At 36.5% G+C, this 27387-nt stretch overlaps 1 protein-coding gene across 1 annotated transcript in view; it reads right to left on the bottom strand.

The window, feature by feature from the left end:
- The window catches only part of Hmgcr (HMG coenzyme A reductase), a 221202-nt gene that overhangs the window by 40775 nt on the left and 153040 nt on the right, over nucleotides 1-27387 (bottom strand). Inside the window, exon 2 of the mRNA XM_067760972.1 lies at nucleotides 741-1893. Coding sequence (XP_067617073.1) covers nucleotides 741-1143 — 403 coding nt within the window. The 5' untranslated portion in view covers nucleotides 1144-1893. The remainder of the gene's footprint in view (nucleotides 1-740; nucleotides 1894-27387) is intronic.

The raw sequence follows: 27387 nt of genomic DNA, 5'->3' as shown, positions 1-27387 counted from the left end.
GGGATCACAAAGGGTTATGATGACTAGGGTTCTGACAAATCCATGTCCAATTTCCCCTAAAGCATTCAAGTAAGCCTTTGCCTGTGCTGAAAGTATTTGGGTCATACCTCACTTGGATTTCTGGAGGACCTATACGTTTTTATTCAAAGTATATACATATGTAGTTGCTAGATAAAAATTATCCAAATAGCTAAAGGCTACGTCACCGTTATTTTATGTTTTATGACACCGAACCTTCATACTGTACAAGTGAGCTTCTCCTGCCGGGATAGTTACCACTCAACTTACTAAACTACCCTACCTACAATCTTACAGGAATCAGAAGAAGAAATAAGTTCTTGATTTGTTTTTAGTTTAAGTTTAGGTTGAACTAGGCGACCCGTGAGGAACTCATATAGACTGAATAAGTCCATAGAGCAGACAGAAGTTTGCTCAACGACCAAAAATACAAAAACCAGGACCTATGTTGTAGAATAACTCCGTCTTCTTGGCATATTTGCTTACTAAGAACTATGCTACTTAATGCTTCTAATCTGATAGCTGTGCCACTCTTCATAGCTGACCTGGCGAGCAGAGGGCACGAGCACAAAACGTTCTCGATCATGTCCTCTTCCAACCCACACTTCCTATATTTGCTATCACCAGACCAAAAAATCTGAGATAATTAAATGAATCAACCCTTTACCTAGCCTTTTGGCGGACACTGTACATACATACACAAATTAATTTTATATACTCACCTAATATGTATTTGGAACCAAGCTTATGCAGATTGCAAAACTGATAGTAACAATAGAGTACGGCCGTACAACGTACAATTGTCATCAATATAACATCAGCCGCATTGTATTCGGCTTCTAGGCCATCACACGACTGACTCCAACCGCGACATGGACGATGACGACTAGATGTTGCCGACATTGAAGGTGGCACAGATGAGGATGTTGGTGATGTACCAACACCACCCATACCACCGACATCAGGACCAACACCAACGCCTACACCCACGCCGACGCCGCTGCCAATGCCAACTTGTTTGTCAACTGTCAACATACATGCTGTCAGTGTGAGTAGTGCGACAATCACCTCCCACGGATGGGACGCACAAAATTCACCGTGTGCACGAAATAAACGTCCAATCATTTTGGCTATGAATCTCTGGTTTAAGTACAATTTTGGCTGCGATGTACGTAATGTATAGCCTGAATAGAGAATCTTGAATTTGAAGTCCGTTGTTAGTGTTGTTGCTTGTGTTGCTGCAATTTGTAAGCACAATTTTTTCCAAGTTTTGGAAATGTTGCTTTGTAAAATGTAGGGCGCTCTTGCCACTTTACAATGTTGTTGTTTTTTTCTATTGTTCTGTATTCTATCGTCTGTTATACTTTATGTGAATGCAGGAAATGCAAATATGTACGCAGTAAAACTCAATAATGTTGGTGGAAGGTAAGTAAATGTTGTTGCATCGAGGGCGTGTAAGGAAATTGTTGAAAGTAGCAAAATTATTGCAATGTTAAGTAAATATTTTTATTTTTAGTTTTGCTTTAGTTGTCAGTCAAGCACATACGTTGTTTCTAATGGATCAGCACAGCTGGAAGCAATGCTGGTTGTTGTTGTTGTAGCCGCAGTATGTTTGCGCTAGGAATCCCTCCCTTGTCACTTGTTTGCTCGGCAAATAGTTTCAAGTGCCAACTCGTTTCTTGTTGACGGTTTTCAAGTCCAGACTGCGTTCCGTTTACACTTTACAAACAATTATAAATAAATTGAAGTTTTATAATTTTGTTTTATTTAGTATTTTTATTGAGTTTTGTTTACGTTTCTTGTGGTTTGCTTGCTTTTTCAATGCTTTTTTTGCTGTTCTAGTTTAACATTTGTATTATATCAGTCAACCGAGATCTGTAAATACAAGATAAGAATATTTACTATAATTTTTATGATTGCTAACAAGAATATATTTTTATTCTAAAAAGGGAAAGTTAGTCGAGTGAGAATAGCATATTATAGTTTAAGCAGCATTTCACGGTTGGTACGGGACAAATCGTATGGTTTTTTCATTTTTCGACCTTAATTATTATTGTTAGTTGTGTTTTTTATACTCAGCTGAGCAGAGCTCACAGAGTATATTGTGACGAATATTAGCAACACTAAGGCATACTATCATCTCTAAGCCGGTACTAAGCAGTCACTTGTATCTACATAAACAAATCAATCATTATGTCTACACATATGTACATACAGCAGCGGAGAGGTACTCACAAAAGTATGCAATCATCAGCAAAGTAGTTCTCACACATACACATGCATATTTCTGAGATACTCACAAAAGTATGCAATCTTCAGCGAACTAGTAAATTCAAGAAGAAGAAGCGCCTAGAAGTATGCGAACGAGGAAACCGAAGAGTATAAAAGAGCGCAAGCTGAGCAATCATGGAATCAGTTTGATTTAAGCAAGCTATTGGTTGTGAAGTATCAGTGTTATTGTGAAGTACTTTAATAAAGGCCATTTTGCATTATTGAATATTAGAGTTATTTATTCAACAGTTTAGCGATACGAACGTTAGTAGAAGGTGTAAAATAAGCGGAGTTCACAAAATTCGTTACAATATTAACTTTGTTCGCATAACGGTACCCCGTAACGGCATATACTAATCGAGACAGATATAGACTTCTATATATCAAAATGATCTGGACGAAAAAGAAATTCATTTAGCCATTTCCGTCCGTCCGTCTGTCCGTAAACACGATAACTTGAGTAAATTTACTATATGTGTGCTATATAAAAATTTGCAAAATCGGATGACGAACACGTCCACTTAAAAAAAAAAATTTAAAAGTCAAATTTTAACGCAAAATTTAATATCTTTACAGTATATAAGTAAATTATGTCAACATTCATGTCTAGTAATGATATGGTGCAACAAAATACAAAAATAAAAAATTTCAAAGTGGGCGTGGCTTCGCCCTTTTTCATTTAATTTGTCTAGAATACTTTTAATGACATAAGTCGAACAAAAGTTTACCAATCCTTGCGAAATTTGGTACGGGCTTAGCTTCTATGACGACAACTGTTTTCTGTGAAAATGGGCGAAATCGGTTGAAGCCACACCCAGTTTTTATACACATTCGACCGTCTGTCCTTCCGCTCGGCCGTTAAAACGATAACTTGAGTAAAAATTGATATATCTTTACTAAACTTAGTTCACGTACTAACCTGAACTCACTTTATCTTTATTGGGCGAAATCCGAGTATGACCACACCACGCCCACTTTTTCGATATCGAAAATTTTGAAAAATGAAAAAATTCATAATTCTATACCAAATACGAAAAAAGGGATGAAACATGGTGATTGGATTGGTTTTTGACGCAAAATATAACTTTAGAAAAAACTTTGTAAAATGGGTGTCACACCTACCATATTAAGTAGAAGGAAATGAAAAAGTTCTGCAGGGCGAAATCAAAAGCCCTTGGAATCATGGCAGGAATACTGTTCGTGGTATTACATATATAAATAAATTAGCGGTACCCGACAGATGATGTTCTGGGTCACCCTGGTCCACATTTTGGTCGATATCTCGAAAACGCCTTCACATATACAACTTAGGGCCACTCCCTTTTAAAATACTCATTAACACCTTTCATTTGATACCCATATCGTACAAACACATTCTAGGGTCACCCCTGGTCCACCTTTATGGCGATTTCTTGAAAAAGCGTCCATCTATAGAACTATGGCCCACTCCCTTTTAAAATACTCTTTAATACCTTCCGTTTGATACCCATGTCATACAAACACATTCCAGGGTTACCCTAGGTTCATTTTCCTACATGGTTATTTTCCCTTATGTTGTCTCCAAAGCTCTCAGCTGAGGTGTAATGTTCGGTTACACCCGAACTTAGCCTTCCTTACTTGTTTACATCTATAGACGTTTACGCTTAAACTTTATATGGACTGGTAAGCTTCAAACTTTATCTACTCTTCTGAAATTGATGCGAATAAAATGAGTACTACTAAATTTCAATACGCATTATACTCAGAGGTAACTGAAATATGTGTCTATGTTTGACCTCTACAATAATTCTTGTATCACCTCTTAAAATGGTGCGTGTCTACAATTCATCGCAACTGATTGAGCTATGTGTTAAGCACTATGGCCATCAGAGGGTTGTGTCTCCGCTTTTCGGTACACCCTGTGATGTAGCTAGTTATTTAACCACTGCCGCTAGAATAAACGTATACGCGTCTAAAAAAACACGGCTATTATTTACGACCTCGATGCATCTTTATTTAGATCTATTGTGGTTGACCTTTCACCCTAAGACTGTGTGTGGGGCTCTTAATGTATTTAAGAACCTTTTCAGGCTTTTTACTCCATATCACGAAGAGATAAAGATTCCGCCACACAGCTGTTAGATCCTTTGCCTTTCCAGAGCGGCGCGTTCGCAGAGATTGTGAAACGGTATCTCAACATCCAGCTCACAAAAGCGACAGATTTGTGTATCGGATAGATTTAATTTACTTAGGTGATATCGTAGACTACAGTGTCCCGTATAGTACCAAGTAAGAGTTCGTAGGTAATCTATGCTTAGATTAATGAGTTTGGCTAATACTCTCTTTGCTGGCAGTATAAACAATTTGGTCTGTCTTTTGGTTTCTTTTGTATCCCAGTTACTTGTGGTTTCCATGGTGTGTGCCTTTGTGAGTCCGCAGAAGAGCTCTGGACCATAGAATGCTGCTATAGCACACTGTTTGGCTAGGTAGACTGTCTGTTCTGATACCCGGGAGACCATACTAACCAAACCTTTCTTTTGCTCTCAGATCATTTAGGACTCCAATGCATTCATCCACAAGCTTAGAAGTAAATGGAGAGACTATGAGGCACGTAAGACTGTCTGGCTGTCTCAGGATAATCCTCTTAGTAGATATTCTCTACCACAAACTTCTATTGCATGGATTTCTGCCTGAAAAAAGTGAGGTAGCATCCCATTGGTACCCATTTCTTGAAGTTCGGCCTATATATGTCAGATCAAAGTTTTTAAGTCATCAATTTTTTATCCATCCGATTATAGGATTTCCTGTTGGACACGTAATAAATCCGTGTGATGTTGAGCGTAGGCGACATTGCATCACATGGTTGCAATACTGGATTTCCTATGAATTTTCTTATTACCTGTGCCTCTTTCCTTATTAGAATAGAGAAGTGAGATATTCCCACTAAGGCACTAAGCACATCAGCACATAGCACCCGTTATCCCAAAACAAACTAGTCGATTCAATTTTCTTGATTATGTTATGGCTGTTTTTTGCGTTTCGGCTACCAAACTAATGAAGCATATGTTAATATCGTCTTGGGAGATAGCCCCCATGTTTTGCCATAAAATCGTGTGCAGGCGAAGAAAACTTTTCCTGGTTGGTTTAAGGTAGCATCTAGATGACCGCTCCACGTAAGCGTTCTGTCCAAAGTAACCCCTCGGTATTTTGTTTTTATTAAAAATTGTTTTTTGGTGCCACACAGCGATCATTCTTATATGGAAAATTTTCTTCTCCGGTTAAAAGGCACTAGGACAATTTTGTTAGGATTGATAGAAAGTATTTTGATCAAAACTTGTTTGATAGCTTGAAGTGTCTTCTTATAGAAAGCATCTGAAATGCCAATAAAAGCACAGGGGGCGATATTTTTAGACCTCAAAGCCTTTTCAATTTTTACCGCGAGGCTATGAATAACCGTTTCTGTGGATTTTCCTGATTGATAGGCAAATTGAGTCTTAAACAGAGGGAGTTTGTATAGGTTTACCTCCCTTATATGCTGATTCAAAACTTTCTCCACTCCCATTAGGAAGGCTAATTGGTCGATCCGACGAGGGCAGTTGCTCAGATTTTCCTGGCTTTGGTGTGAATACTACCTTAACCTATGTCCACCTGTTGGGTATTTAACCGTGCAATAGAAAATCCTTATGTAAGTTGGATACACTGAAAGAAAAAGACTGGTAAAATCAACCGAAATACGGGTCAATTCAACCGAAATTTCTGTCAATTTTTATCCATCGCAACAAGATGTTGAATCAACTGCGCATAAATCGTTGATTCGTAATTGACCGTTTTAGTAGTCAAATGAACAAAAAAAGTTGTTGCGACAGCTTTGTACGAAAGTACCTATGTTGCCATATACATACATACGTAAATAAGTGAATACATAAATACATACTGACATACTAAATAATTTTTTCATCGGTTCCAGCACCAACTCCAGCTCTGTCTCTCCTGAGAGGATGCCTGAACTTGTCAATACTTTTATTAATACGTTTGAGTTTAAGTGTGTTAGTGAGTGTGACGTAATAAAGTCTATCTTGTCTATACAATCGTGTGCCGTGGGTAATGATGGGGTTTCGTTAAAATTCGTAAAAATTGTTCTTCCTTTTATTGTAAATCCTCTGACCCACATTATTAACCACTGTTTTACAAGTGGTTGTTTTCCTTCTGCTTGGAAGAAAGCAATAGTTGTGCCTGTGCCTAAGAAACCGCTTGCTGCGGATCCTTCGGACTTCAGACCGATTAGTATCGTACCATCGTTCTCAAAAGTGTGTGAATCTTTAATGGCTGAACAAATATCTAATTTTGTTAGAGAAAACAACTTGCTCTCACCTCTACAGTCTGGCTTTAAGCCTAAACACAGTTGTGCCACTGCTATGGTAAAAATCATGGATGACATCAGAGGGCCATTTGATAATGGCGACCTAACCATTCTTTGCATGTTGGATTTCTCTAAGGCATTCGATTCGGTCAGCCACGAGCTATTGTGCTGGAAACTCCGTCACTTCTTTGCCTTTTCTGATAGTTCCATTAAAGTCATGGCTAGTTACCTCCAAGGTAGGGAACAAAAGGTCAGAGGAGAGAAAGCTTCGTCAGAATTCAAATCCATTAAAGCAGGTGTTCCTCAGGGATCAATTCCTGGTCCTTTATTATTTAGTATGTTTGTCAATGATGTGTTTTCCGTGTGTAAGTATGTTAACGTCCACGCATATGCTGATGATATTCAGTTGTACCTTTCTAATCGTGTTGGCCTCGTTGAAGACTTATGCTTCAAAGTAAACTGTGATCTGTCTGCTGTTTTCTGTTGGGCTGAAAACAATGCTTTATGTCTTAACGCTGCAAAATCGTACGTTATGCCGATATCCAAAAATGAAATCGACCCTGAAAGTATTCCATCTTTAAAGATTGGCTCGCAGGCACTTAGTACCACTGACAAAGTTAAAAATTTTGGCTTTGTATTAAATAACAAATTAACTTCTTTCGACCACGTTAATAAAGTAGTCCGCAATGTTTATGTTATACTGCGGACCTTACGCATATCGGCACCGTTCACACCACAGGAAACTCGTCGCAAGCTTGCAATGCAGCTAATTGTACCCCAATTCACATACTTTGAACTTGTGTATACTAAACTTGACTCGGAGTCCGCCAACAAGATCAATGTAACCTTCAATAATGTTACCAGGTACGTGTATGGGGTAGGTCGATACGATCACATATCACCCTGGAGGGATAAAATTCTGGGATGCAACATCCTTAATTACTTGGCTACCAGAAACTGCATGTTCATGTTTAAACTATTAGAATGTAAGCTCCCCAAGTATCTTTATGACAAACTGCATTTTACCAGGTCTCAAAGAAACCGTAAATTGGTGGTTCCGATGTTCAAATACTTAGCGTCTAGCAGATTGTTTTTTATTAGCGCTGTTAGACTTTGGAACGCTATTCCCGAATCAATTAAAGTAGGGCTGAATAATAGAAATTCAAAAGCATTATATTGAAATACTTCGCAGATGTTGATATTTCTTCTATATTTTGACTAAAATACTATTTCTAAAATAATCTTTATGTCATCTAATTTCCTTGCTTCTCCTTTCATTGTTTTCTGTACCTCTGCTATTCATGTGTCTCGATTAATTTGTAATAGTTATAAGATTAATTTAAGTAAGTGCATATATTAAACGCATACTTTTATGTCAGTAGGTAAATTTTAGTTTTCTTTAAATTTTTATATTGTGAACTTCCCATTTACATAAAATGTATTAGCATAAGTTTTTAATGTCAGTTGATGTGCATATAAAAGACTTAAGTTCTTAGTTGTACAAATTTGTTAAATAAATGAAATGAAAAAAATGAAATGAAATGAAATTTGGCTCATATTTGGAACACATAATACATGCAAGAATAGAAATCGACCTGCGTAAAAAATCGACGCTAGGTGCCGCATGGATCGAGATATTCGCAAAATTCGCATCTGTGGTCCGATTTGGCTCATATTTGGAACACATAATACATGCAAGAATAAAAAGCGACTTATGATCGAGATATTAACAAAAATCGTATTTGTGGTCCGACTTGGCTCATGCTTGGAACACATAACACATACAAGAATAGAAAGAGACCTATCAAAAAAAAATCGCCGCTAGGTGGCACAAGGATCGAGATATTCACAAAAATCGTATTTGTGGTCCGATTTGATTTGGTCCATATTTGGAACACATAATACGTACATGAATAGAAAGCGACCTATGATGCCCGATTTGGCTCATATTTGGAACAAATATTGCATACAGTTCAGTAGAAGTGACATCAAAATATTTTGGAGTTGGAGAAGGGACAAGCATACGTGGCGCAGAGTCGAGTAAAGTCTTTGGAAGGATTATGTATTGAGGACTTAGGTTGTAACAAATTGTCAGGAAAGAGTCCTTGTAATAATGAGTCACTAAATGAACTAAATAGAATGAGAAATAATGGGCAATTAAATAAAGACTAAAAACTTGAAAATAAAATAATTAAAAAAAAATTTTTAAGTTAAACGGTTTTATTGAAAACAATACTTACATGAAATAATAATAATACGAAAAGCTAGAAAATAATTAGGTAGGTTCTAGGTACTAGTCATCACACTCCTTATCAATCTAGGGCGTTGATCCGACAATTAAATAAAAGCGTTGGACGCGTCATATTTCTATTGATAGTCATAAGTAAAACCAACTGAACCTTAATCAGGTTATGGTACGCCTCACATTTTTAGAAATTTCCCGCGCCCAACGCTTTTATTTAATTGTCGGATCAACGCCCTAGATTGATAAGGAGTGTGATGACTAGTACCTAGAACCTACCTAATTATTTTCTAGCTTTTCGTATTATTATTATTTCATGTAAGTATTGTTTTCAATAAAACCGTTTAACTTAAAAATTTTTTTTAAATTATTTTATTTATTATCTTATTAGATACGTTCGCGTGAGTGAAAATTCGTAAAAACGTTAACAAAATGTTACTAACTTTGGAAAAATATTGTTCGTTCAAACAAATCTTTTGCAACAAGAGGGCGCAATTTCGCATTTCGCTTGGAGGAGAAGTTGCAAAATTGTACCCGATAAATAGGTGTCCCCGTATCTCATAATTTTTTGCACAGTAAATTCAAAAAAAGGGTTTTTCGTTTTGTATTGATAACTGAAAAACTATTTTTGTTGTTCTCCCATTTTGTGTGTTTTTTCGATTTGGTGGTTTTCTTCTTTTGGTCGCACCATCGTCATAAGTAAAAAGTAGAGAGCGCAGTGAGCGTAAAATTCTCTTTGGAATTTGCTCATGTATTGACTGTTGATCGCTGTTGAAATGACCAGTGAGATCAGTTGTGTTAATAAAAAAATCAGTTAGATTGATTAGGAATCTGTCAATTTTACAGAATTTTGTTAACTTAAGAGCGGCAATTTCTCTTCTGTTGAAATGCCTTAACTAATTTGTTCGCTTGACAAAGAACTCGGTCGAATTAACCATAATTCGATCAATGGTTGATTCAGTGCTGTAGCAAAGAGAATGGGCTGAAAATAAACAAAGCCCCATTGCGCTCGCTAGATGAGCTTTGTTTCTAGGCTTTATTTTTCGACCAGTAATGGTGGGCAAGCCTATCATTATATGTGGGTGTCGATAGCCTGCAATGTGGTCCGGAAAGTGAGTTTTAAATAAGACTTGTTTGCTTAACTAATCAATCAAAATATTCTCTACAACATTCGACCAACATGTGAGGGAAAATATTACCGTAGCATCCAATACTATATTTTTTTCCATCTACAAGCTACGTTGTCCACAGTAAATATATTTTCAATCAATTTCCTTTCAAAAAATCAAAGAATTTGCGTGAAACCCGATTACGAAATGAAATATCTGGTTAACATTCAACTGCAGAAAATCACCAACAGATTTAATGATTACAATTAAAGAAGATTGCGATAATATTGACAACAGTTTTAACAAGTAAAGGTGTCTAAGTTCGGGTGTAACCGAACATTATATACTCAGCGTGAGCTTCAATTGTACATTTCATTACAGATAAATAACTTTTCTACATAACACGTGGCACCCCCCGTATAAAAAAAAATTTCTCCCCATTTCCTCTTGCAATAAAACTTGATAAGTCAAATATCATTGATTCAAAACTATTTTTTGCTAAGCTATAGCTTATTATTCTATATCCGGTGCCACGCCCACTTTTTAAATTTTGAAGTTTTTCCTATTTACTGTTATAAATCCACTTGGGAAATGAAATACCATTGATATAAAGCTCTTTTTTTTTGCAAAGATATAGCTTATTTTATTCGTCCAGGACCCTTTTAAAAATCTTTTATATAAATGGGGGCGTGGTCCTTAACCGATTTCGTTAATTTTTCTTCAAAGCATTCATTATAGTAAAGGCAACCTCTCTGCCGAATGTTGTTACGATAGGTTTAACGATTTTTGATTTATGATTAATAATATTTGTAAAATTGATTTTATCACAAGTGGGCGGTGCCACGCCCATTTTAGAAAGTGTTTTCAAATTTTTATCAAGAGTCTCAATATCAGTCCACATGTCCAATTACAACATTCTAGGTGTATTATTTACTAAATAATCAGGTTTTTTGTGTTTTCCAAAATGTTATATATATATATAAAAAGTGGGCGTGATTATCAACCGATTTCCCTCATTTTCAATACCAATATATTCTGGGTCCAGATAAGCTCGTGTACCAAATTCGGTGAAGATATCTCAATATTTAATCAAGTTATCGTGTTACCGGACAGGCGGACGGACGGACGGACATGGTTCAATCAAATTTTTTTTCGACACTGATGATTTTGATATATGGAAGTCTATATCTATCTCGATTCCTTTATAGCTGTACAACCAACCGTTATCCAATCAAAGTTGATTTACTCTGTGTGCAAAGCACGCTGAGTATAAAAAGAGTTCACTAACCCAAAATGTATCGCTCTTATACCATTACAAGGACAACAGAAACTACATACCCACTATGGGCGGCTTACAACAATGGGACACCGTGCAACAGAGTGCATTTTTTAAGTAGATATGCATACATATACATTGCAACACTGCATATAATATCAAAATTGATGTAATTTATCGATGAATGCTTGACATAATTTCATTATAAGAAAATTATTCACACTTGTGACTAGCAAACGGAAAGCGGTTTACTGGATCGATGGTAGCTTGTGGCATTATCTGCTGCCAATCGCAAGTGGCCAATGGCCAAGATGGGGCAGTATGTTGAATTTAGCTTTGGCAAGCAATATGATTTCTTTCATTGTATGAAAGCAGCTTATATTATGACAACTATGGAAAAAAGAAAAAAAGGAAAGAAAAAACGGTGTGACAACGGGTTGAATGTAAGGAGATATAAAAAAATGCAAAATTTACTATCTGAACTTGAGCAGCTTGAGCTTAAACAGAAAAAGCATTAAACTGTGAGCCGTAAAGAACAGCAAATTACAAGTAAGGAACTCGTAAGTTAGGATGAAAGTCATACTGAATACTACACTAGGTTGTACGTTTTGGTAACAGAGTTGAATATTTTGGGAATTTGTTGCCTTGACTTCGGCTGTGTGAATCTGGCACCCGCCAGCGGATATGGGAGTGTAAAGATGGTCAAGATTTCCAAAGCAAAGCTCCAGACGTTATCAAAAAGTCGCGTCGGCGTCCAGATGAAAGCCACATGTGAATAATGAAATTAAGAGGTAAAGCGGCAGCTAACAAAAATGGTTGTTGGTTATCATCGTTTCGACACACAGCCATGAGAAAAACGGCGACTAGTGACGACAAGGTAACGCATTGTGGGATTCTCTGGAACAGAGGCAAAGATGCAGGGCGTTACATCTTAACCAATCTGGATCAGGAAATGATAACTTTACTCAGGAGGAAGTCACTGTGGCGAATGTTATGTTATGTAGTCGTCTACACTATGCAATTCCAAACTCCAGCCAGTAGTAAAAATGCGCTGCTACAACAACAACACCGTAAGCACAAGATAACGAAAGCTACACAAAAACATTTACGCAGGAACGAAACCAACAGTCAATGTCTAAAAATTTTGAGAAACAGAGAGTTGACTGATAGCTGGACGATAGAAGATTTAAGACTCTAGCACATTGGACGATGAGCTTGTTTTTAACTATTACTATTTGTATGCAGTATTTGCGTGTATTTTATTTTAACAAACTAGTGAAACGCACCAAGAAATGCTCGGTATGCTAAGCGCAACAGATTATAAAAAAGGATACATAAACAGAAGTGTGTTTAAGTTAAAACCGATTATGTGACTTGGTATGAGTGTGTATAGGCCGGTTAAAGGAATTGACTTTTCTGCACTGTAAGAAGTTTTTTTGATGAGTAGCAGTTACACTATTAAAATTTTTTTAATCTTTAAATTACTGTTTGATGCCGGCACTGCTGGACCGGGTTTTCAAGTAAAATAAAGAGTTGTGTTTATATTAGTAAACGAGAACAATCGATTACCGAAACAAATAAAGGAAAGGAAAAAGGAAAGAAAAGGTAAAAATATAACCGCTATCGGATCAGATTGTTATCGGCGGGTTATGGTAGTGGTATACATTTATTTTTAATGAGTTATCGATTTATTATCCATTTGTTACCGGCGATGTTTGGACGAGTTGGCGATTTTTTATTAAAGAGTTATACATTTCTTATCGATAGCAAACGTTATCGACGACTCATCGATTTATTATAAAAACAATTTCGATTTGTTATAGAAAAAATATTGATTCGTTATCAAAATTTCATAGCGAAATGTTAGGCCGGTTGACGACAACCCTATTCTTTTCCACAGCAAGCCGACATTTTTCTGATAACAAATCGTAATCGTGATTTCTTCGATAACAAATCGATGTTTTTTCGATAGCAACCCGATATTTTTTTGATAAAAAATCTATAGCTTTTCCGCATTAAACCGATAGCACAGCCATAATTCAGGAACTGTAAACCGGCAACTCTTCGATAACAATTTTTATCGACAGAAAGCCGAAAACACGTCGATAACAAACCAATAGCAAGCCAATAACAATCCGATAATAATGCAAAAACAGTCCCGAAATGACCTCAAAATAGTCCCGGGATGATCCCAATATTACTGCAAAAAGTCTCTCAATGATACCAGAATTCTCCAGAAACAGAACAGTAATGATTTCAAAATGGTCCTGAAAATATCTCTGAGCATGCATTTAAAAAAAAAATTCGAAAGCTTATAAAAAGGGTTTATATTGCTACAAATCGGGCTAAAATCTATTCGAAGGTATAAAGCGCCTTGTCTTTATTTATATTTCTAAAAATACGACTTTTATAAAAGGACTAGGGTACCCCACAGACTTTGCTCTGTCCGAAAATTAGTTTGCCTACATTTAAAAATTAAACATCGCTTCTCTTCATCATCTATCCCATTCTCTTCTACTCTATCTTCCATTTTTTTATAATTCTTGTCCATCCCTTATACCATTAGTCTGCCTCCCTCTCCCTAATCCCAACTGCACTCCCAATCCCATTCCTACTCCCACACCCACTCCTACTTCCGCTAAACTTCACATTCCCATTTACAGTCCTATTTCCACTCTCACTCCCTAATACCAACTCCACTCCCAATCCTATTCCTACTCATCCCATTCCCCCCATTTCCCTCCTTCTCTCACCTCAATTTCCTCAAATATGGAATCTACATACCAAATTTGTATTCTTGCTTCTCCTGTCCGACCGATTTCAATATCTTTGTTTGTCCAAACCTTTACGAAACTATATAAAAATTACTCAACTTTTAAAATCGCTATCATTTTTATAAATAAGATACAGATAGATAATTGACCCGTTCTCCTGCCCGATAATATTCCTCACGGCGATGTTATTACTCTACAAGTAAACATAGGCAATTGTCCTATTGTAGCTTCTGCAAACAAAAAAAAAGCTTTTAACTTCTTGCCTCTTTCTCCTTCTCACCATAATTGATCACTCTCACTCCTTCTTATCTTCTCCCTGCTTCCTTGCACATGCTTTCTCTCCTTTCCATCTTATCCTCGCACTTTCTTCATTTTTATCTCCTTTTTCTACTCACACTTCCTTTCTTCTCCCTAACCATCACTTCTCTTTCTTAAATTTCCACTCCGATCTTTTTGTTTTCCTTTTTCGAAAGGCTGTCTAAATAATACATTTCAAACAAAATTGCACCACAATTTTTTTTTTGGAATAGGTCGGCCTTTGGTCCACATGGCGGAAAGAAAGATTTCCATATACATATGTACATAGCTTGTCGAAGCGAAACTCCTGTACTAAATTTTAAGCAAATCGAACCATAAATAAGATTCCCACTTATCTCAAATATTAAGCTAGACAAAGAGGTACCCCTGTACCAAATCTTAAGCAAATCAGAACATAAATACGATTTATTACAATAGGTCGAGCCTTCGTGGACTTTCCGAAACGAAAAGTTTGTATTAAATCTCTGGCAAATCGCACAATAAATACGACTTATTACAATAGGCCAGCCCTGTTCCAGCTTCCGGAAAGAAAAATTTCTCAAATAATTAGCTAGTCATGGAAGTACCCCTTATAGAGAATTTGAAGCAAATCGCACCATACACTATTTTATTTAGTAGTGGCCCCTGCTCCACTTCCCGCAATGAAAAGTTTCTCAAATATTATCTTTGTCAATGAATTACCCCAGGTACCAAATTTCCAGCGAGTCGCATAATAAATAAGATTATTTGGAATAGGTGGGCGCCTGGTCAACTACCCGGACCAAATTGTGAATCTACAGCTTCCTTAAATCCCCTTGAACACACACATCAATTTTCATCAAAATCAAATTATATACATACATATAAGATATTGAAATTGACTCAATTTTAATTAAACGTACCATACGAGAAGTGCAAGGCGTACGTATTAATTGTGGGCGGGGCTAGTATGAGCATAATCTATTTTAAATTACATGTTCTAAAAACCGATTACCTACATTCGTATTGATGTGCGCGGTTTAAATTGTTGAATTCAAGTTTGCCTCCTTTGATGGCATTACTGCAACAACGATTCACTGAATCACGAATACTACACATATAAATGCACCAAATATCACACAGTCAGTGTGGTGCGGCATGTGATTTTGCGTCACGTCACATGCAGGCGATGGATTGTTGTTAGCTTGAATGATTTATTATTAAATATTTGCCGCGCTGTCGCATACAGATGCGGCACCACCCTTGTCGATGTCAATCCTTTAGCATTTCGCTTTCGTTATTTGTAACTCCTTCATAAGATATTCATAGTATTTCGTTATTATTGAAAAAACAAAAAAAAATATGTGCATAAGTATCGATGAATATGTACTATGTTAACTTTTTCCGATGATAGCGTCATTTTTTGGATGCGCATTTAGATATCCCAGACACGTTCTCGGTTGGATTATTTTGAAATGACAACAATGTACACACATATTTATACACACTTACATAGATATTTGTGAGTACTTTCATATGAAAAAATGTGTAAAGCATTGCGTTAAAAAGTACTTCACTTGAAATAAATTGCTGTGATATCCATAATGATCAAATCATATCATCATACAAATATGTGTTCAAGCATATTTATATTTGATTTAGAGCTGTGTGCGGGATATTGGAACTTCCGTAATTAATTTTAAATTTGGATGGGCAGCATAAGTATAATATTGAACAATTTTTAGGGCGACACTATAATTCAGCGGGGTCGGATGGTATCTTCCCGGCTCAAGCACAGTTAAGGTTTATATTTGTAAGCTGTCCTTTGGCTTAATTATGTACCTGCATTATGCAGGAAAATTAGGTTTTACACTAAAGGCGTGGAAATCCTCTCACTCCACACCCAACGATTTTAAGCCTATAAGCCTATCTTCTTTTCTTCTGAAATCTTTAGAAAGACTTTTGGAAGATTTTATCAGGATATTGATCGACCCATCGCTTCTTTCGCAAGCTCAACATGCATACCGTAAAGACAGATAAACCGAAACTGCTCTACACTTATTGGTTCGACTTCAAATGATACACACTGGTGGCATTCTCGGAGATAGCAGGTGACTTAACAATGTTTTTCCGTAGTCAATCACTCCGGCCTTAACAAACCAGCGTATCGACATATGCTTTACTTAACTTAATTGGCGTTTAACCGGTTATGGCCTTCCAACAAGGTGCGCCAGTCGCTACTTTTCTCTGCCAATCGACGCCAATTGGTCACACCAAGTCCTTCCAGCGATGTGGGGCCGTCCTCTGCTTCGACACATCGACGCATGCCTAATGGAGTTAATATACAAACTGTTTACTCACAGAAGGATTTGTACACAGCTAGGTGGTGATAGGGTCCATAGGTTGGTAAATAGAGGTACCCCGTGAGGTGATCCCTCGCAGCTACTTTGGGTAGTTACAGTTGACCGACTACTACAACTCATGGAAGTAGAGGGCCATGAGGTCAATACTTCAATATCGACTTGGCATAAAACACGTTACTAGCGAATTCGGCATTTTAAAGTAGTCTGTCGGGATCGGGATGTTTACTGTTTTGCCCATCTCAAGTTTTCATATATCAATGTGGATATTGTATGAATATATGTATGTATGTCGGTAGGCTATCATGTTAGCATGCAAATACATATACAAAATATTTTGTTTTTTCTAGTGATTAAATATTAAAAGATGGGTGCGTCGAAATATTAGATTTGTTATATGTGACCCGGCCTATGAAAAGGTGGCTTATGACTACAAAAAAAAAATTACTACTACTAAGAAACTGAAGAAATGCATTGTTTATCTTTAACAGCGGTTTCTCGCAATATCTTTTTTGAGTCATAAGCCACCTTTTCAAAGGCCGGGTCACATATATTGTTGAAGCGCGTGTGGTTTGAACTATGAGTGTGCGCATGTGCAGTAGATATTGGTCTGATTGAAAATTATAATCAAAGCGGTGCGCATCATCATTAGTTTGTGCTTAACCGCCTCAGCTATTTTGACCTTTTCTCGATAAGTGATGCCAATTGTGAGCACTAACGGCGATTAAGTCTTTTTCCACCTGACTCTTCCAACTCAGTGGAGGAATTCCCTTTCCTTTGCGGTATCGACTGAAATACTTCCTTGCAGGAGCGATTTCGTCTGTTCGTATAACATGACCTAGCTAGAGAAGTCTTTGAGTTTTTATTCACTGCACTATCTTCACGCGTAAAACTCATAGAGCTCATCATTATACCTTCTTCGATACTCGCCCTCGTCATCAAGGACAGAACCATACATCTTTCGAAAAACTTTTATTTCGAACACTTTAAGAGCCATCTCATCTTCTCTCAATACCGTCCATGATTCCGAGCCATAAATCAGAACAGGCATGATGAGCGACTTGTAGAGCGTGAGTTTCGTTCGTCGAGAGAGGACTTTACTTTGTTGTTGTTTGACATTGTTTTTGTTGTTAATGCTGGTTCCCAAATAGAGGAAATCCTACACATTCTCGAATTTATATCCAACAGTGCCGTGGCTGCCAAAGTGCGAATGCGCCGATTCTTTCTTCAATGACAGCAAGTACTTCACCTTGTCCTCATTTAGCGCAATACCTAATTTGTTTACCTCTTTATCTAATACAGAGTAGAAAGAACTAACGGCGCGTTTGTTAGGACCAATAATATCAATATCATCAGTATACGCCAGTAATTGTACGCTTTTACCATAGATTGTACCACCACGGCTTAGTTCTGATGCTAGATATATGTTCTCCAGCATTATGTTAAAGAAACCTCCCTTTCGTGCGCCTTGTCTGAAGCTTTGTTTGGTTCGAATGCCTTGGAGAGGTTCTTCCCGTCATTTGGTTCGGGGTCATTTCCGGACTAATTCAGCATTGATTTCGGGACCCTGTTTATGTTCGTTGCAGGTTTCTTTCTTTAATGGATAATTCCCTGCTCGGGGTAGTTCCTTCCTAGCATTTAGTTCGAGATCAGCATTGACTGACTAATTCAGCATTGATTTCGGGCCATTTTATGTCCGTTGCAGGTTTCTTTCGTTAATGGATAATTGTGCGAATACTTGGCAGTTTTGGAATTCATTCCGGTACCATTTCGGGACTGTATTACGATCACTTTGGGACTGATTTGGAATCATTTCCGGATAATTTCAGTGTGGTTTTTAGGTCATTTCGAGACCTCTTCGGACTGTCTTCGAATCACTCTGGGATGGTTTTCGCGAGAATTTTGGAATTGTGTTCGAGATAAGTTTTCACCTTTAAGTCGGGTTTTTTACGGAATCATTTGGGGACCATATGCTGATCGTTTAGAGATTGCTTTCAGGGTTGATTCCAACTTATTTCGTAAATATTTTCCAAATAATTTCAGCAGCATTTCGAGAAAATTTCGGGATTCCTTTCAGGATCGCCTCGTTTTTTTTTTTTTTTAATCTTTACAACTCAGAGTTTATTCGAACTCGACAAAGAATATTTTGTATGTGGGTTAGAGCGATATCCAAGCAATCTTGGAAAAGGGGACAATGCAATCTTGGAAAAGGGAACAATGTGGCGGGTATTTTGTTTGTATGGCAAAAAAAAAAAAAAAAACAAAACAAGTCATATTTTCTTAAAAACTCGAGTCTGACTAAAAGCTCACTTTTTATGCATAAGGCCTTTTATCTTCGCGCAGACGGAGCCAAAGAAATCAGAAAATTAAATCCATTCTGGTTACCAAGTTTTTCGAAGGAAAACTCTCTAAATGACTTGATATTGAAAAGCCTCTATATAATACAATGTCATGCGTCAATCGTAGTAGTGACGTAAACTTTCTATCGATTTCGCTTACATCTTTGCTATTGAATCTTTATAAAGTTGGCACACACATTTCTTCTAATAAGGGATATCAAATTACAAAATGTATCATGAGTAATTGGAGAAAAGTCATTAAAGTAATATTAGTTAAGCATTGTGCAACTGCAACCAATTACTTAAATGAAAACAAAAATGCCTTTTTTTTATATTTTACTTTCGTCATAGTTTAAACTTATTTCAGATGTTCGAATGTTATGAACAAACAAAAAATTAGCAAAAATAGAAGCAATCAAGCTTTATGTTTACGTTATTGGTAAAATAAATAAATGAATTCGTAAGTAGAACAGATGATTGCTACATTTTCACACAACTGTAAATGTTTTAATTAATTTTAATATGCGCTTTTGCTCTAAAAAAACAACAAAAACTAAAAAGTACGCACGGGAAAATTGATTTGCAAGAAGTAACTCAGAACTAATTTCCTTTACTTATTATACAGTTAATATGTATAATTTATATGTATGCAGAAAGTCAAGTTGCTTTTAATACCCAGCTGTGCTTGTACATAGGGTATTATAACTTTGATTGGATAACGCTTGGAAGGAATCGAGATAGATATGTCCGTCCGTCCGTTAACACGATAGTTTGAGTAAATGTTGAGATATCTTCACCAAATTCGGTATACGGGCTTATCTGAACTCAGAATAGATTGCTATTGAAAATAAGCGAAATCGGACGATAGCCATACCCACTTTTTCGATATCGAAAATTTAGAAAATGGGAAACGTGAGATATTCGAAAACGAATACCGCTAATCTAATGAAATTTGGTAGGTGGATTGGTTTTATGACGCAAAACATAATTCCAAAAAAAATTTGAATATGAGCGTGGACCCACCCACATTTAGAAGAAGAAAATTTGGAGGTTTAACAACGGCGATGGTTACTACGACATGTTTATGAATTTCACTTCTTCATCAGCTAGCTTTTCGCGAGCTGAGTATTGAACTCGAGATCTCCAACACTCATACTTTATACTAGTGCAAAGGCAGATGCCTTTATCCACTCGCTTTGCAAAACGAGCAGAGGGGCATTCATATGGCTGAGTGGATAAAGACCTTTGCACTAGTATAAAATATGAATGTTGGAGATTTCGAGTTCAATACTCAGTTCCCGAAAAGCTAGCTGATGAGCAGTTTAAGAGAAATAGTAAGTGTACTATTGTGACATATGTAAGGGTATATTCGTGTCAAAAATTGGGCAAAATGAAGCATTGAAAGTAAAGCACCCTATATGTACAGCCTCTATATCCTTTTTGTTTCTTTTGAACGAAAATGAGTTGAGAATAGAACCTTATATGTATTATTGCGCAGTCTTATAACACTATTAACCACGCACAACAAACAACAACAGCGTTTCAAGTCCACAGTGGGGTATGTAATGTGCGCTTTCACCCGAACTTAAACTTTCTTACTTTTTATACTCAGTTGAGCAGAGCTCACAGAGTATATTAACTTTGATTGGATAACGGTTGGTTGTACAGGTATAAAGGAATCGAGATAGATATAGACTTCCATATATCAAAATCATCAGTATCGAAAAAAAATTTGATTGAGCTATGTCCGTCCGTCCGTCCGTCCGTCCGTCTGTCCGTTAACACGATAACTTGAGTAAATTTTGAGGTATCTTGATGAAATTTGGTATGTAGATTCCTGGGCACTCATCTCAGATCGCTATTTAAAATGATATTTTAAAACGATATCGGACTATAACCACGCCCACTTTTTCGATATCGAAAATTTCGAAAAACCAAAAAAATGCGATAATTCATTGCCAAAGGCAGATAAAGCGATGAAACTTGGTAGATGCTTTAACATTACGACGCAGAATAGAAAAAATTTTTAAAAGTAAAATTTTAACAAAAAATTTAATATCTTTACTGTATATAAGCAAATTAAGTCAAAATTCAACTCCAGTAATGATATGATACAACAAAATACAAAAATAAAAGAAAATTTCAAAATGGGCGTGGCTCCGCCCATTTTCATTTAGTTTGTCTAGAATACTTTTAATGCCATAAGTCGAACAAAAATTTACCAATCCTTCTTAAATTTGATAGGGGCATAGATTTTATGACGGTAACTGTTTTCTGTGAAAATGGGCGAAATCGGTGGAAGGCCTTTCGCTCGGCCGTTAACACGATAACTTGAGCAAAAACCGATATATCTTTACTAAACTTAGTCCACGTACTTAACTGAACTCACTTTATCTTGGTATAAAAAATGGCCGAAATCCGACTATAACCACGCCCACTTTATCGATATCGAAAATTACGAAAAATGAAAAAAATGCCATAATTCTATACCAAATACGAAAAAAGGGATGAAACATGGTAATTGGATTGGATTATTGACGCAAAATATAACTTTAGAAAAAACTTTGTAAAATGGGTGTGACACCTACCATATTAAGTAGAAGAAAATGAAAAAGTTCTACAAGGCGAAATCAACAGCCCTTGGAATCTTGGCAGGAACCCTGTTCGTGGTATTGCATATATAAATAAATTAGCAGTACCCGACAGATGATTTTCTGGATCACCCTGGTCCACATTTTGGTCGATATCGCGAAAACGCCTTCACATATACATCTAAGGGCCACTTGCTTTTAAAACCCTCATTAATACCTTTAATTTGATATCCATATCGTACAAACACATTCTAGAGTCACCCCTGGCCCACCCTAATGGCGATATCTCGAAAAGGCGTCCACCTATAGACCTAATGCCCACTCCCGCTTAAAATGCTCAGTAACACCTTTCGTTTGATACCCATATCGTACAAACATTCTAGAGTCACCCCTGTCCCACCCTAATGGCGATATCTCGAAAAGGCGTCCACCTATAGACCTAATGCCCACTCCCTCTTAAAATGCTCAGTAACACCTTTCGTTTGATACCCATATCGTACAAACAATCTAGAGTCACCCCTGGCCCACCCTAATGGCGATATCTCGAAAAGGCGTCCACCTATAGACCTAATGCCCACTCCCTCTTAAAATGCTCAGTAACACCTTTCGTTTGATACCCATATCGTACAAACATTCTAGAGTGCACCTTGGTGCACCTTTATGGCGATATCTCGAAAAGGCGTCCACCTGTAGAACTAAGGATTACTCCCTTTTAAAATACTCATTACCAGCTTTCATTTGATACCCATATCGTACAAACAAATTCTAGAGTCACCCCTGGCCCACCCTAATGGCTATATCTCGAAAAGGCGTCCACCTATAGACCTAATGCCCACTCCCTCTTAAAATGCTCAGTAACACCTTTCGTTTGATACCCATATCTTACAAACATTCTAGAGTCACCCTTGGTCCACCTTTATGGCGATATCTCGAAAAGGCGTCCACCTATAGAACTAAGGATTACTCCCTTTTAAAATACTCATTACCAGCTTTCATTTGATACCCATATCGTACAAGCACATTCCAGAGTCACCCCTGGCCCACCCTAGTGGCGATATTCCGAAAAGGCGTCCACCTATAGACCTAATGCCTACTCCTTCTTAAAATGCTCAGTAACACCTTTCGTTTGATACCCATATCGTACAAACATTCTAGAGTCACCCCTGATCCACCCTAATGGCGATATCTCGAAAAGGCGTTTACCTATAGAACTAAAGCCCATTCCCTTTTAAAATACTCATTACCACCTTTCATTTGATACCCATATCGTACAAACACATTCTAGAGTCACCCCTGGGCCACCTTAATGGCGATATCTCGAAAAGGCGTCCACCGACAGACCTAAGGCCCACTCCCTCTTAAAATGCTTAATAACACCTTTCATTTGATACCCACATCGTACAAACAAATTCTAGAGTCAGCCCTGGTCCACCTTTATGGCGATATCCCTAAATGGCGTCCATCCATAGAACTATGGCCCACTCTCTCTTAAAATACTCTTTAATACCTTCCATTTGATACACATGTCATATAACCACATTCCAGGGTTACCCTAGGTTCATTTTCCTACATGGTGATTTTCCTTATTTTGTCTCCACAGCTCTCAACTGAGTATGTAATGTTCGGTTATACCCGAACTTAGCCTTCCTTACTTGTTATAATTTCATTTGATTTTTCAGTTTCATGAAATCATATGTGCACACGATATTCATAAAGAGTCTGATTTGCATACAGCGAAATCTATAAAGTGTAATTTGGTTGTTACTTAATAAATTTGTGATTTTGTTATTGCAATTGCTGCAGTTTTCCATAAGTTTCTTTCAAGTGTTTTGGCGCGTGGCAGTAATGTGAAAATGTTTTATACAGATTTGTTAAAAAAGTAAAAGATTATACTGGCACGCAAAATAAAAATGTGGTATACAGATTGGAACAATCCTATTATTATTATGACAAGGCCTCGATGCACTGCGACCTTTATTAAGATCTATTGTGCTTGACTTTTTGCATATTTCATATTTCATCCTAGCGCTCACAAAATCGAATGATTTGTGTATCGGACCGACTTCAATGTCCCGAATAGTACCCAATGAGAGTTCGTAGGGGTTTTCCGTGAGGCTTTGAATAGCCTTCTCCGTGAATTTTCCTGACTGATAGGCATATTGCGACCACCGCACGTGGCATTTTTGCTTGGTTTAGACGCGAAAAAGTAAAAATTTTGAAGTAATTTTTTGTTTTTTTTTGAAATCTGAAAGCAGTTTATTTTTAAAATGTCCACAGTATATAACGGCAATTATCATTTCTTATAATTTTTGTTCTTTATTGAATAATCTGCTGTCAAACTGTGCGTTGTTGATCACGCGTTAAGTAGTACAATTTGCAGAAGTGTGAAATAACGCGTGGTTTAAAATTAAATACAACTTTGTAGTGAAACAAAAGCTAAAGCTTGGTTATTCAAAATCTACACGTAATTATATTATTTTCCCAGTGTTCAAAAGTTTTTTGGTTGTGTATTTTTTACGCAATTATGAGTTTTTTAATGTGTATTATTTTTGTGCTGAAAATATTATAACGAATTTACTGCAAATCCTCTTATTTGCCCTTCTGCTAAGTTCGAATCACTAAACTGTTGAATAAATAACTCCACTCTTCAATGATGCAAAATGGCCTTTATTAAAGTACTTCACAATAACACTTATATTTCGCTTACTGATAACTTGCTTAACTCAATATGAAACTAACTCTACTATTGCCCGACAGATTGCGTGCTTAATCAAAACTGATTCTAGCGCCTCTATCTGTCGCCGCCTTTTATACTCTTTGATTTCCTCGTTCGCATCTTCTAGGCGCTTCCATTTCCAGAATCTACTAGTTGATCATCAGCTATCAAATTTCTCAGCTGTAACTACAATTCCACGATTTTATAGCTTCTCTCATTGCATACTTTCGGGAGTATCTCAGATATATGCATGTGGTTGTGCGTTGCTTCTCAGCTGCGTATACGTACATATGTGTAGACATAATGATTGAATTATTGATGTGCATTCACGTCACTGCTTAGCATCGGCTTAGAGATGACAGTACCCTTAGTGTTGCTAATATTCTTTACAATATATAAAACCGTGAAAAGAAAAGCCTGCCAAAAGTTTGAACCACGCTGTACCACAATAATATTTGAATTTCTACAATAATTCAATATTATTGCATATAACCAGGGCTGCTCAACTCCTATACACTTGTAGCACTTCATCATAGCACTTGGATATGATATAAAAATTTACAAAAACAAATTTACTATAAAAAAAATATAAAAAAATGTGACAGCACTGAAAAAAATTGTATAACAAAAAGTTTTCATATATTTGGTGTGTGCGAATTTTGGAATTAATAGCGAGTAATAGAATTGTCCTTTAGTAAAGAATGGGACCATGTTCCACTTCCCTTGTTTAAGGATACTTTTGAATGAGTATGAAATTATAGACTTTGATTTTAGTTACATGAAAAGCAGGTTAGAAAGCTTGAAAATAAGTTTTCAGAGCCGATTCAAAGATTTCGACGGAATTAAACAAATTTTTTTTACAGTCCCATGACTTGTGATATATTATCGCAAAGTCCACAGTTTCAGATGGAATTGTGCAATTTACAAAGTGATTCATTCCTTAAGGAAACAAAATTACAAGGCATTGATTTTTGGAAAAGTACGATTATAATAAATTAAATATTAAAATACTTGTCTATGTTTAGTAGTACATATATGTATATGTGAAAAAGCCTTTTCCAGCCTTAAATTAATCAAAACGAATTTAAGAAACTCCTTGATCCGAGACCATTTAGAAGCCATTATACAATTATCCACATATAGTGCAATAATAGACATTAGGGGGACTCATGTAACCATATAAATGCCTTATAAAGTGTGTAAACGTATAAATTTATCTAGTGCGTAAACGAGCTGTCAAATTTTGTATGAAAAATCATTTACACAATTTGTATAAATTTACGCGCACATTTCATTGTGTAAACGCGGTATACCAAAGGAATGCAACCTTGCAGACATTACAGCAGGCATTTTCATCAGAAATCTCCAACATCAGCAAGTAAAGGCGTTTTAGTTTTGATTTTTCACTTAATCTTGGCATTTTTTAATTTGTATAACAATCAAAAAAAATTTGTTTTGCAATAATACAGCTGATAAACAATCAAGTTTATCAAGAGTATTACTAGGTGCGTTCATATAACCGCGTGTGTAAATGGATATAATTTTACACCTTATAAGTTTATATGCTTTCATGAGTCCCCCTATTGAAGATGTTATCAAAACATTCAAATAAAGTTGTGACAGGCAACATAATTATATTAAGTATAGACATTATGAACTTGTTACTGCGTTTATTCCATTTAACTTAATGCCTATTCAATGTTTGTTATATTATTATATGTAGATCTATACATACATAAAATTGCTTGAACTGTATTACAATATTATTTACAAAAAAATAATTCCATTTAAAAAAAAGGACGTGTGGCACTCGGGGACTGCCGCGGTAAAGCTATTGCATATTATCAACTTATGCAATTATAATATTTATGCAACATTTTGTTTTCTTTGATATTAATTCAAGTTACACTTTTTAAGCGTGGTGACCGATAAGAAAGCAAATTTTTTACTTTTATTGAATAAATGAGAAGATAATATTGGTTAACAAAATTTTTATTATTATCTTACAAGATATGTACATACATAGGTTATTCAGGAATATTTATAATTGAAATTATAGGTTTATGGAAACTGCAATAGAAAACATACTGTTACGAATATTAGCAAAACTAAGGGGTGCTGCTATCTCTAAGCCGATGCTAAGCAGTGACGTGAATTCACATCCATAGAACAATCATTATGTATCTACATAAACGAAACAATAATTGCGTCTACACATATGTACCATGTACGTATACGAGCAGCGGAGAGTCAATGCACAAACACATGCATATATCTGAGATACTCCTATAAGTATGCAATGAGAAAAACTATAAAATTGTGCAAATGTAGTTACAGCTGAGAAGTTTGAGAGCTGCTGGACTAGTAGATTCTGGAAGCGCCTAGAAGATGTATAAAAGGCGGCAATTGTAGAGGCGCTGGAATTCAGTTTGATTTGAGTTGTCAATCAGTTTCGACTAAGACGCTATCTAGCGAGCAAGAGCAGTATTATTTTGAATAGTAGAGTTTTATTTGAGCTATCAATCAGTTTGGTTATTAAGCAAGCTATTCGTGGCACAGTTTGAGTGTTATTGTGAAGTACTTTAATAAAGGCCATTTTGCATTATTACAAATTGGAGTTATTTATTCAACAGTTTAGTAATTCGAACTTAGCAGAAGGGCAAATAAGAGGATTTGCAAGTAAATTCGTTACAATTGGTTTCAGAAGAGGAATTGTTGAATAAATTCCGAAGACTTCGAATACAACTTGGACATGGCAAAGATAAGTGAATTGAAGATCCCGCAACTGAAGAAGGAGTTGGAGAGCCGTGGATTGAATACAACCGGCATTAAACTCGAACTTCAGGCACGACTACGAGAGGCAATGGAATTAGAAGGAATTGACGTGGAAGAGTATGTCTTTCATCTTGATGGCGATGACACAACAAAATTGGAGGAGAAAAATGAAACACCGCAGACAATGGCGAACACAGACTTGAACATGATATTGGCTGCAATATCGGCACAAATGTCTGAAATGTCATCACAAATATCCACCAGCATGTCATCACAGCTGGAAGAACAAAAGACAAATATA

Source organism: Eurosta solidaginis, chromosome 1 (genome assembly GCF_040869045.1).
Source record: "Eurosta solidaginis isolate ZX-2024a chromosome 1, ASM4086904v1, whole genome shotgun sequence".
In the NCBI taxonomy this organism is placed as follows: Eukaryota; Metazoa; Arthropoda; class Insecta; order Diptera; family Tephritidae; genus Eurosta; species Eurosta solidaginis.
Note: the sequence above shows the minus strand (reverse complement) of the source record. Positions and strands in the feature narration are given on the sequence as shown.